Source organism: Oncorhynchus mykiss, chromosome 9 (assembly GCF_013265735.2).
Source record: "Oncorhynchus mykiss isolate Arlee chromosome 9, USDA_OmykA_1.1, whole genome shotgun sequence".
NCBI classification, from domain to species: Eukaryota; Metazoa; Chordata; class Actinopteri; order Salmoniformes; family Salmonidae; genus Oncorhynchus; species Oncorhynchus mykiss.
In genome coordinates, this window is record NC_048573.1 from 54,914,261 (window position 1) to 54,926,569 (window position 12,309).

General features: G+C 41.0%; 2 protein-coding genes across 3 annotated transcripts in view; both read right to left on the minus strand.

The window, feature by feature from the left end:
* Positions 1–1,135, minus strand: part of chchd6a (coiled-coil-helix-coiled-coil-helix domain containing 6a) — a 64,534-nt gene extending 63,399 nt beyond the window's left edge. The window contains exon 1 of one of the 2 annotated variants that reach the window (XM_021616273.2): positions 873–1,135. In XM_021616273.2, the coding sequence (XP_021471948.1) occupies positions 873–956 (84 nt within the window). In that variant the 5' untranslated portion in view covers positions 957–1,135. The remainder of the gene's footprint in view (positions 1–872) is intronic. The other variant, XM_021616274.2, reaches the window with a different exon arrangement.
* Positions 1,136–4,209: 3,074 nt separating this feature from the next.
* On the minus strand, positions 4,210–6,950 carry LOC110532399 (E3 ubiquitin/ISG15 ligase TRIM25-like). The gene is made up of 2 exons (XM_021616275.2): positions 6,868–6,950; positions 4,210–6,644 (listed from the first exon to the last, which is right to left on the minus strand). Exon 2 carries the CDS (start codon positions 6,595–6,597, stop codon positions 4,975–4,977), a length of 1,623 nt encoding a protein of 540 aa, XP_021471950.2. The 5' UTR covers positions 6,598–6,644; positions 6,868–6,950; the 3' UTR covers positions 4,210–4,974.
* Positions 6,951–12,309: the final 5,359 nt, after the last annotated feature.

Below are 12,309 nucleotides of genomic sequence, written 5' to 3' on the forward strand. Positions count from 1 at the left end.
GTCAGTATGTTGGCAGCAGCCACTCAATGTTAGTGGTGTCTGTTTAACAGTCTGATGGCCTTGAGATAGATGCTGTTTTTCAGTCTCTCGTCCCATTACCACCATCAGTCCAGTTGGTAGTGGTAATGCACCTTAAAGTTGGTTGCCAACTGCCAAAGAAAGTCTAAAGAAGAAGCCTGAAGGGGGAGAGATTATTAGAAACAAACTTGGTTTACTATTTTATCTGTGGATTAACTGTCGGAGTAGAGGACCTTGTGCATTTCCGGTAGAATAACAACCCAATGTTTATATCCCCGGAAATATTAGCTAGCGAAATTGGCATACATGTTTAAATGATTTATAACCTGTCCCCAAATTAATATAGTTGGTTCAGAGTTCTTTTTTATATTTCAACCTGCGTGTCCTGATCGCATCCTGCCTGCCTGTCTGTCTGGCTAGTCACTAGCTGGCTACCATACCCAATCGGCTTATAGTGTAAACCACTAGAACAGTAGGCCTCGAGAATATGTCTAGTTAGCTAACATGCATTGCTGTGATGACAGGTTTCTTCTCCTGCATACACCCGCCTAAATGGCTCATTTTATATGACCACGTATGTTCTAGCTAGCTAACGTTATTAACCTCGCCCAGTTCATACGAGGTGACAGAAATAGGGGTGGCATCGCTGCGCTAGTCTGGCAGCATCACTCACTACATGTAGCTAGCATCCTTTCATAGCCATTGGACCAAATACTATTGTATCAGTTAGACAAAAATATATTGAATTGAAACATTCGTCTCACGCTGGTGACACATTTGAACACCACCTTGCTAACGTTAGTGTAACTAGCTAGCTAGCTAGCTAGAATTATGACAGCAGCCAAGAATGTTACCTTTACTCCACGAAGAACCCGTACTCTGTCCTCATCATCCACTCCAAAAGACACTTTCCTGGTCGCACTTTGACCAGATCCCATCTCTATCGTCCAAATATTCTTCCAAATGGTAGAAAAGGGAGTTCACTTCCCCACTGTGTTGACAGCTATTTTTGACAGATTGAATCTCTCTATACGAGAACGAATCATACGAATTTGAATATAAATGGCTGGGTTTGTATTCTCGTACGCCATAGGACGATAGTGTGATGTGATCCAATGGAATTTGTGGACGTTCGAGGTGCTACCGAAAGGTTAAGGGGAAATGTAGTTTAATTTGTTTTAATGCGATTTTCGACGTCATATGTCAGTAGAGGGCACTGTGCACAAAGTTTTGCAAAATGAATGTAAATTTGTGTCCCAATTTTGGGAAAACGTTGCAAACTACTTATTTACCATTATGAACACTGCCTATCATTTTAACATAAAATATATAATATGTTAATATTGCAATGATAACAAAACCACTGAAATGATTGTAAATTTTTTTATTCTTGTTGCCAAATACTTTATACACAAACAAAAATGTCAAAATTATATACCAAAATTACAAATTCTTCTGATTGAATTTAATTATCTTATTAAAACACTAACCCTAGTGAATAACAAAAAGAGTAACATCTTCTTGAATCATAATAATAAGATGTTTTCAGAGTGAATATAATTGTTTCTTTTTTGTATTTTATTTGTATTTATATTTTTTGTGTGTTTGAGCATTGTTAATACCTGCGTTTGATTTGCTAGACATTTTTGATGTAGCAATGTAAGTTGATTTTTGTATTATGAATAAAATACATTTATTTAAAATATATATATATATATATATATATATATATATATATATATATATATATATATATATATATATATATATATATATATATATATATATATTTGTTTGCCACAGCTTTCTGAATTGGCCTAGAAGAACAAACATATTAATCAGCATTAAGGTCCTCAGTCAGCTTTCTGAATTGGCCTAGAAGAACAAACATATTAATCAGCATTAAGGTCCTCAGTCAGCTTTCTGAATTGGCCTAGAAGAACAAACATATTAATCAGCATTAAGGTCCTCGGTCAGCTTTCTGAATTGGCCTAGAAGAACAAACATATTAATCAGCAATAAGGTCCTCAGTCAGCTTTCTGAATTGGCCTAGAAGAACAAACATATTAATCAGCATTAAGGTCCTCGGTCAGCTTTCTGAATTGGCCTAGAAGAACAAACATATTAATCAGCAATAAGGTCCTCAGTCAGCTTTCTGAATTGGCCTAGAAGAACAAACATATTAATCAGCATTAAGGTCCTCGGTCAGCTTTCTGAATTGGCCCAGAAGAACAAACAAAAAACAGAACAAAAAATGTAAGAACATTTTGAAGATTGTTCCACAAATAAGGTGCAAGAAAACTAAAAGCTGATTTCCTAACTCAGTAGAGACAAAAAATAATTTCCAGAGTTAGCCATCCCTGAGACAGGGTGTGGTGATTGGTATGGTACAGTGGGACTTTTTGTAAACGGGCTTTCATAAGGATGCATGTCTTGTTTTGCTTTTCTGAAATCAACAGTGGACATTGAGGCAAACATAGGTTAACAATCAAATGGGATTATTCTTTATTGGTAGTTTTAGTACATTGTAGCCTTAGGGCAATCACCAGCATGTCCCTTTAAGATATTATTTTTGCCTGCCAGGATCTTTAGTGTGAGAAATGTATCGTGAACAAAAATATAAACGCAACATATAAATGCAACATTCAAAGATTTTGCTGAGTTACAGTTTACATAAGGAAATCAGTCTATTGAAATAAATTCAGTATTTCACATGACTTGGCAGGGGCGCAGCCATGGGTGGGCCGTTGAGGACATAGGCCAGCCAATTTGGGAGCCAAGAAGACCCCATTGGGGAGCCAGGCCCAGCTAATCCGAATGAGATTTTCTCCACAAATGGGCTTTATTACAGACAGAAATACTCCTCCGTAGATTGTTCATATGCCACACCTGTCAGATGGATGGATTATCTTGACAAAGGATACAATGCTCACTAACAGGGATGTAAACACATTTGCGCACAACATTTTAGAGAAGTAAGGTTTTTGTGCATATGGAACAATTTTATTTCAGGTCATGAAACATGGGACCAACACTTTACATGTTGTGTTTATATTTGTGTTCGAATCAAATCTTATTTGTCACATGCACGGAATACAACCGTGAAATGCTTACTTATAAATCCGTAACCAACAACGTAGTTCAAGAAATAGAGTTGAGAAAATATTTACAAAATAAAATAAAAGCTAACACAATAAAATAACAATAATGAGGCTATATACAGGCGGTACTGGTACCGAGTCAATATGCGGGGGTACAGGTTAGTCGAGGTAATTTGTACATGTGGGTAGGGGTAAAGGGACTATGCATAGATAATAAACAGCAGTGTAAAAACAAAGATCAAAGGTCAATGTAAATAGTCCGGGTGGCCATTTGATTAATTGTTCAGCAGTCTTATGACTTGGGGGTAGCAGTTGTTAAGGAGCCTTTTGGTCCCAGACTTGGCGGTCCGGTACCACTTGCTGTGCGTTAGCATAGAGAACAGGCTATGACTTTGGTGACTAGAGTCTTTGACAATGTCCAATGTATTTACGTTGGTTTGTCAAGGTCGATTGGTTGTTCTAATTGAAGATGGGTACAGCATGTGAAAGTGACAACTGTTAAACTGTTTTCACCTTTCAGAGTGTGGCCTCATGGGATGTTATTCCTGGAAAGCTTTGCTAGAGTCATCTCTTTCACACCCTCTGTCCTACTAAGTTACTGACTTCAACATTTGAACTGTGGACATACATAGTTCTGCTCATTTAATTTATACAGGTTAAATCTTCTGAAGCCTTGGAAATCTCTTCATAAAAGTTCTACTTAAGTTGTTTTTTGGGGTATCTGTACTTTTTTACTTTTACTCCACTAGATTCTTAAGGAAAACATGTACTTTTTACTGCCATACATTTTCCCTCACACCCAAAACTACTTGTTACATTTCGAATGCTGAGGCAGGACAGCAATATGGTCCAATTCACGCACCTATCAATATAACGCATTGTCATTCCTACTGCCTCTGATCTGGCGGACTCACTAAACACAAATACTGAGTTTGTAAATGATGTCTGAGTGTGCCCCTGTGCCGTCTGGTTTGCTTAATATAAGACATATGATGTATAGCATTTACTTTAACTTTTTACTTTTACTCAAGTATGACAACTGAAGACTTTTCCCACCACTGTACATGAGTACATTTAAAAACAGATACATTTAGACTTACTCAAGTAGTATTTTACTGTGTGACTTTCCCTTTGACTTAAGTCATTTTCTATTGATGTACTTTATCTTTACTTTTACTCAAGTATGACATTTGTTTTCCACCACTGTGTATTTGTCAGATAAACATTGAGCATTGTGTCTCCCCTGAAGATCAAGTCTTTCCTCAACAACCACTTTGAGCCCATTCACAAAGTACAGTATCATAGCCTTATAGCTGTTTATTGTGTATGAATCCAAAGTGAACTGATTTTCAAATACAATTACAAATCACACATGTTCGTTTCATCTTGTCCCTGCAACAAATACAAATATAAAGTATCCGATATTCACATGTGCTGTAGGCCTGGCCTACTATAGTACATGGATGAATAAGTATCAACTCTAAAACAACTCAATATAAAACCACAGAGACGTATGGTCTGAATGAAACAATGCAACACTCATTTTTGGCAGGTAAGATCAAATACAGTCACGTCTCTTTACAAAATAATTAAATGACATTCCTTTAGTTACGAATAGCAATACATATCTGTACTTACTACGTCTAATCATGTATGTAATGTATGTATGAAACAGCAATATAAGGATTCAGATTCTACTGTATATTTTAAGAGGCAATTACATTCTGTTTCATTAGAATTTACTCACGTTTGGTGATAAGATCCATTACTAGAATAATTTACAGATATTGATTGGGTTAGTTATTAACAAAGGCCCTTCAAGGTTAATAGATGGACATACAGAGAAGCTGAGGTGTCACACTCCACTCTGGAGGGTGATCCAGGACTGTGCTGTGGTGGAGTGGATGCTGAACGCAGGGTACACAGGTTCTCTGAACACAGCCTTAAACGTGTGCAGGTGCTCCCGACAGCCCTTGGTGCTGTGAAAGATCAGTGTGCCCCCCTCATAGTCCAGTGCCACCTCCACCCTCAGCGGCTGATTGGTCTTTTCAACCAGCGCCATGTTTGAGGAGGCATGGCACACCGTCAGCTTCTTGTTCTTCCACTGCAGACGCCAGGAGACTGGGTTGTGGCCCAGCCGGCTGTGGTCACCCCTCCTGGGCACGCTCTTGTAGCACAAGCCCACTGACCACATGCTCTGGTCGCCCACCTCCACCACCCAGATGTGCTCCCCACTTGTGAAGCTCTGGGAGCAGAGAACCTGGGGCGCGGTACTGAACCTCTCTAGGTTATCAGTGGAGGCCTGCTTGATGCCAATGTACTTGACTGTCCGCAGGTCGTTGGAGAGCAGCAGGCTGGGGTGCGCTGTGGTGATGTTGAAGGTCAACTCCAGAGGGTTGATCTGGACATTGAGGGCCTGGAGGAGCTGCCCCATCTCTGCCCTGAAGTCATTCATCCTCAGGCTGGCTTGAAGCCGCTTGGTGTTGAGAGGCTCTTTGGAGAGCACTCTGGCCACAGTGCCTGTCACCACTTCCGTGAGCTGGGATTCGATCAGCAGGAACCTGTGGATGAACAGATGCTTATCAGTCACTGAGAGGACCTCGGCAGAGCTCTGGTTGGCCTCCATCAGCTCCTTCTGCTGTTCCTCTAGGAGCCCCAGGCCACTCTGCCAGATCTTCCTTTGATGGCCTCTCTCCTCCTCCAGCAGCAGGCTCATCCTGTCCCTGTACCTGCTCACCAGACCAGCCATGCTGTCCATCAGGGCCACAGCAGTAGACATCAGCTTGTCCCCCACAGCATCAGAGGTGCCCTGGTCCTCAGCAGCCCTCTGCAGTAGGGTCTCGGTCAGCTGCAGCCTGTTGGCCACTTCCTTGCTCCGGCTCTCTAGGACCCGCCTCATCTCCTCCTCAGCCACCTCAATAGTCAGGACATCGTGATTCTGGTGGGTGCCCTTGATGAAGCATGAGGCGCAGAGGAAGGTCATGTCGCTGACACAGAAGTACTCCAGCAGGCGTCCATGGATAGCACAGCTCCTCAGGACCAGCTTAGTTTGGGGCTCCACCAGGTCATGGCTCCTGAAGGATTCCCTCTCAGTGTGGCGCTGCAGGTGCCTGGCACACAGGGACATCTCACACTTTAGACAGGTCTTGATGGCCAACGTCTCTGTGTCCAGGCAGTGGTCACAGCGTACCTCCAGCGGCTCTCTCCCAAGGTTCTCCACTAGCGCAATGGCCCTGTAGCCTTCTATGATGCCGCAGAGCTTGAAGTTCTTGTGCAGTGTCTCTGTACCACTGTACTCTTCTCTGCACTCAGGGCAGCAAGGCAGGCTCTTCTCTCCACTGCTGGCGTCTGTAGCGTTAATGCAGGCAAGGCAGTAGTTATGGCCACAGGGCAGATACACGGGATCCGTGTAGAGCTCTAGGCAGATAGGGCAGCTGAGCTCATGTTCTAACAGCTTCTCTGGTTTAGACAGAGGCATGGTCCTTCCTTGTTCACTCTGATTCTCCACACTGGCCTCAGAGCATACTGAAGAGACAAAGGGAATGAGAGCAAGACAAGGAAGTGAGCAATGATATTTACTGGCAACCAAAGTCGTAACGTGTGCTGAATAGCATTCCTAGAAGTGATACTGCCAAGACTCCTGCCATCCTTGACAGTAAGCCGACAGAACAAAAAATAACGTCATTCTTAAAATATGTTCTGAATCCACTAATCAAAAGTATTTAAACGAACAAAAATCATCTCTTACCTGAGGAAAGAAATTAGGATCTGGTGAAGGGTTGTACACTAATGGTTGCTTGGGTTATAGGAAACTGCCATGTAAGATGGGTGAACTCAGTATTGTACATACAAACATGTCCCCCATCTTACCGTGTTTACTGTAAACACTTCACTTTAAATTACAATTCCAGTGTCTCCCAATTTGTGTTTTGTTTTGTGTTTTTACCGAAGTGGTGGAAAATTACAAGTTTTAAGCCAGGTCAACAGCGAATAAGAAGAGGTCTCTATTTTTTTGGTTTAGTTTATTTAGGACAGCTAAAAACAAGCAAACACAGAATTCAGTGCAGGCTTAAAATCCTACTTCAGTCTCCTTTTCAGCTCATTTATCATGTGATTTACTTAACAAAAGGCACATCTCTATCGCTCCTTTATTGTTCCTCAAGCAAGGGGGGGGGGGGGGGGGGGGGGACATCAAAAGGCACCATCAGACCAACTCCTTGAATGGCCTACTCAGACCAACTCCTTGAAAAACACTATTTTGCTCAAAACACATATTTTTACCCTTAAGTGTTTGTACATGTTTGTATTTATACGTGGGGTATTGTTTTTCAACAGTATTTTTTTTTTATTTTTTATGCTGGAGTGTGTCTTCCAGGACTAAACAGGGGAAGTCAAAAAAGCTCCAAAAGTCCAGCAGGGACTTGCCAGGTGGCTCTCCTGTGATCATATAGCATGACTAAAACGTATGGCCTAGATAACAAACAACAGACAGAGCAGAGTTGGGACATTGTCTTACATCAGATCGTGCGACGATTCCGCCTGCACTGATTGAGAGACGAGCGTTGCGTAGGAGTGACGCCACCTGTCGAAAGACAACGGGGTTGGGGTCAATTCTATTTCAATTCTAGTCAATTCAGAAAGTTAACCAAATTCCAAGAATTTGAAGAATTTTAGTGTACTTCCTGAATTGACAGGAATGTAAATGGAATTGAACCCAACCATATATCATGGAATATTGCAGATTAAAATCAAAATTCAACCTTTAAAGTGTTATGTAACGCTAAATAATAAACATACTGTAGTTTTCATGCAATTAATTGTATCTTGGATGTTGACATTTAACTTTTATTTATTCAGAAGAACCCATTGAGACCAGGGTCTCATTTACAATGGTGACCCGAGGACAACAATACAACACATTAAAAATAAAAGTAAACTACAAATTACAGAATCAACACTTACAACTTCAAACACCACAAGTACAATTATTTACATTCAATCCAAACAGTTGTGATTCTCATTAAATTCATTCAACATTAAAGTATTAAACTGGCCAAGAGGCACCAGAGTGTCAAGATGTAGGGAGTTTGGTAGGCTATTCAAAAAATACGTACTAGTGGAACCTCGAAAGTTGTGAACCTTGAGACCTGTGGAGGGTTTGGTATCTCATATTTTAAAATGCTAACAGTGATGTGAGGTAGGTTGGAATCTTGTGTAGTAGAGATGTGTAAACAGCAAGGGGGTAATGAAGTGATCTACGGGACTTCAATAAGGACCAGACATCCTTTTGATACAGGATGCAGCGATGCATATCAAACCTGTCGCCTGATAAAGCAAAGGGCGCTATGGTAGACGGCATCCAAATGTTTAAGAGTAGTGGCTGCTGCATTCCGATAAACGGTGTCACCATGGTCAAGAACTGCCAGGAAATCTGACTGTACAATCTGCTTCCTGCTGTTTAAGGAGATAGATGCATGATCTATTTCTATAAAAGAAGCCTACTTTAAATCTCAGCTTCTTAACTAGCTCATCCGTATGCTTTTATAACTCCACATTATTGTCAATCCAAAAGCCCAGATATTTATAGGTGGGAACATGCTCAATGAAAGAACCATCCAATGCATAAATTTGAAAGCCATCTAAAATATTTCTATGAGAATTAGAAAACAGCATACATGTAGTTGTTCCTGCATTAAGTACCAATTTAAATCAAAAAGGACTTTCTGCAAGGCGACAAAATCAGATTTACAGCTCCAACATAGCCTGGTCAGACGTTGGGAAATTCCATACATAACAGAGTCATCTGCATACAGATTAATGTTACAGGTTTTTGCAGATAAACCAATATTATTTACATAAATAGTAAAGAGGACAGGTCCCAAAATCGACCCCTGAGGGACACCTTTAGTAATATCGAGGTAACTTGACTTGACACCATCAGAGAGCACACAGGTGGCCTATGTCAGGGAGAGTACCCCAAAAACATTCCAGGCCACTAGGCATCCACTACTAATTCACTATTATAGTGCCTTTGGCATCCTCTGCTGGAGAGTTGGACTGGGACTTGACTTTGCTGTGCTACAGTGCATTTGGAGAGAAAAATTTGGTGCTATTATGGCAGAGATTTGAGTTGTAATTCATAAATTGCCATTTAGTTATTAAGAGGCAGATTGGTTACTGTTAGAGGCAGAGCCTGACTTGCAAGGGCGTGTGCCATTTCCCAGGGAATATTAAAACTAGTCTGGCACCACAGGTAACTTTAAACTCCTGGTAATATGCTGGGCTTTGAAGTGGCACCACTTTTTTATTCATTTCATTGCACCCTTTTCTCCAAAATACTGTAGCAATTTTCAATCAGACAGTGGGGGAGAGACAGACAGACAAGGCAAGAAGGGTCTTCTATGCCATCAAAAGGACATAAAAAACATAAAATCATACAATTTTGACATACCAATTAGGATCTGGCTAAAAATACTTGAATCAGTTATAGAACCCATTGCCCTTCGTGGTTGTGATGTCTGGGGTCCACTCACCAACCAAGAATTCACAAAATGGGACAAACACCAAATTGAGACTCTGCATGCAGAATTCTGCAAGAACGTAAACACCAAATAATGCACGCAGAGCAGAATTAGGCAGATACCCGCTAATTATCAAAATCCAGAAAAGAGACGTTAAATTCTACAACTACCTAAAAGGAAATGATTCCCAAACCTTCCATAACAAAGCCGTCACCTACAGAGAGATAAACCTGGAGAAGAGTCCCCTAAGCAAGCTGGTCCTGGTGCTCTGTTCAAAAACACAAACAGACCCCACAGAGCCCCAGGACAGCAACACAATTACAGTAAACCCAACCAAATTATGAGAAAACAGAAAGATAATTACTTGACACAATGGAAAGAATTAACAAAAAAACACATAAAACTTGAATGCTATTTGGCCCTAAACAGAGAGTATACAGTGGCAGAATACCTGACCACTGTGACTGACCCAAATTTAAGGACAGCTTTGACTATGTAGAGATTCAGTGTGCATAGCCTTGCTATTGAGAAAGGCCGCTGTAGGCAGACCTGGCTCTCAAGAGAAGACAGGCTATGTGCACACTGCCCACAAAATGAGGTGGAAACTGAGCTGCACTTCCTAACATCCTGCCAAATGTATGACCATATTAAAGACACATATTTCCCTCAGATTACACAGATCCACAAAGAATTTGAAAACAAACCCAATTTTGATAAATTCCCATATCTATTGGGTGAAATACCACAGTGTGCCATCACAGTAGCAGAGAGAGAGGGGGGTAGAGAGCGAGAGATAGTTATCATTTGTCATTCCTTAGAAAGAATCAGTAGGCCAGCATATTTTGGGGGATTATAAACTTTATCCATAAAATAGCATTCTAAGCCCCCATCTTGGAACATTAATGAGTCTTTTTCGAACATAAGGTGAGGGGGGTTTACAAGAGCCAACTTCAAAACTAATATCCCACCGCTTTTCAAGCAATGTCAGATATAAAGGACACGTTTTATGGATTTACTCTAAAACAGGTCTCTGGAACGGCCCTAAAATGTCTGAGATGCCTAAATATTCCTACTACCTGTATATATTGTTTACTATACAGCAGTTTAATTTACACAGTGTTACATTTGATGGCTTACTGTATTTCTATCAAACAACACTGCTCTACGTTTACTAAGGTATTAGGAGAAGGTTGCAACCAATAACTGTCTGTCACGGTAGACTGACATTTTGAAACTTTTAAATATGTTAAGGAGACAGTAATATTCTTTACTGCAACTGTCTCTTATCCAGGCCAAGCACATCCTGCTCTAACCATAACATTAGTTGATACCCCTCTGACCCTGAACTGTGTCCAAATCTATATCACCTCTGCCCCTGCTGCACCCTCAGCATATCCAAACATTAGACATGCAGTCCCTTTCTCCCTCAAACCCTGCCCACAGGAAGTGTCTCTTCGCTGGAGGAAATGGAGGCCAGATGTGGGGGTGTCCCACAGCTTTGGGCAGTGGGGTGAAGGGTGGCTGTGTGACAGGAGGGAGGGGAAAGTATCCCTGTTGGAATTTGTGCAATTCATCACTATGTTAGCTTCCATTCTTTGGGATTGGTTTGAGTGTTATTTCAAAGTATCTGGCATGTGGGAAAATAATACGAATTTAACATGCAATGGAGTTTTTCTTCAAGGCTGCCAATGTTTCACACACAAAATATTGTAAGAATAATTGAAAAACCCCTGTGTAGAGTCATAACTCACTCACCACCGTATAATAGATCTATTAAACAGCAATTCTGAGTCCAAAATAACCTGTCGGGAAATGAGATATTAAAGCAGTGTGTTTGCAGTCATCATTACAGCTTTGGGTTACACCATTGGAGATCTCTGCTTTACTACTGCTCCTTTCTCTTGTTGAATAAGAATAGATGTGGACTGAGGTCATAGCTAAAGTATAGAACATTCCGGTGGATGTCAGCCATGCTATAACAGACATGGTCCCTCACACACAGCAGTTTCACTGTGTCTTATTATGACAGTTTAGCTGTGAACTGCTTCATCATACAAGTAGATTCACCAGAACTGGAGGGTTCAGAAATATTGCCAGTCTTTTTCCAGCATTTTTGATTTCGATGGTCAGTCTTTTCATTGTTTGGTGTGTTACCACTGCAGAAAACTTAGTAAAAAAAAAGAGAAAATAGTGGCCGAAACATTATGTCACATCCCTGACGAGGAAATGAAATGTGCAACATCAATCAGGCAGAGTAGAGGAGATCAAAGAGCGCCCCACACCCTCCATCTGGTTCTGTTTGGGGAGACTTTTTTTCCCCTGCCTCTCTCCTTCGTTCATTCCCTTTTTCTACTCTGAGACTGGGTTCTTCTTGTTTTTTCTGTCAGGCATTCCTCCATGTTACAGAGACAATGACATAGTGGCACGCAAGGTAGAACCAGTCAGAAGACGATACCTGTCTCTGTTCTTATACACCCCTCCGTTTTATATCTGAACTGGAGATGATTTACTGTTTCTCTGATTGAGTGAAGGTCTCAGGTATACCCATATGCTGTCATCACATCTCTATATCCGAATGTGGAGTCATGTTTGTGTTAAAGGGATGTTTGTGTGTATATGCGTGTGTGTCTATTCATGTGGTGCATGTGTGTGTCTGTGTGTATAAGGGC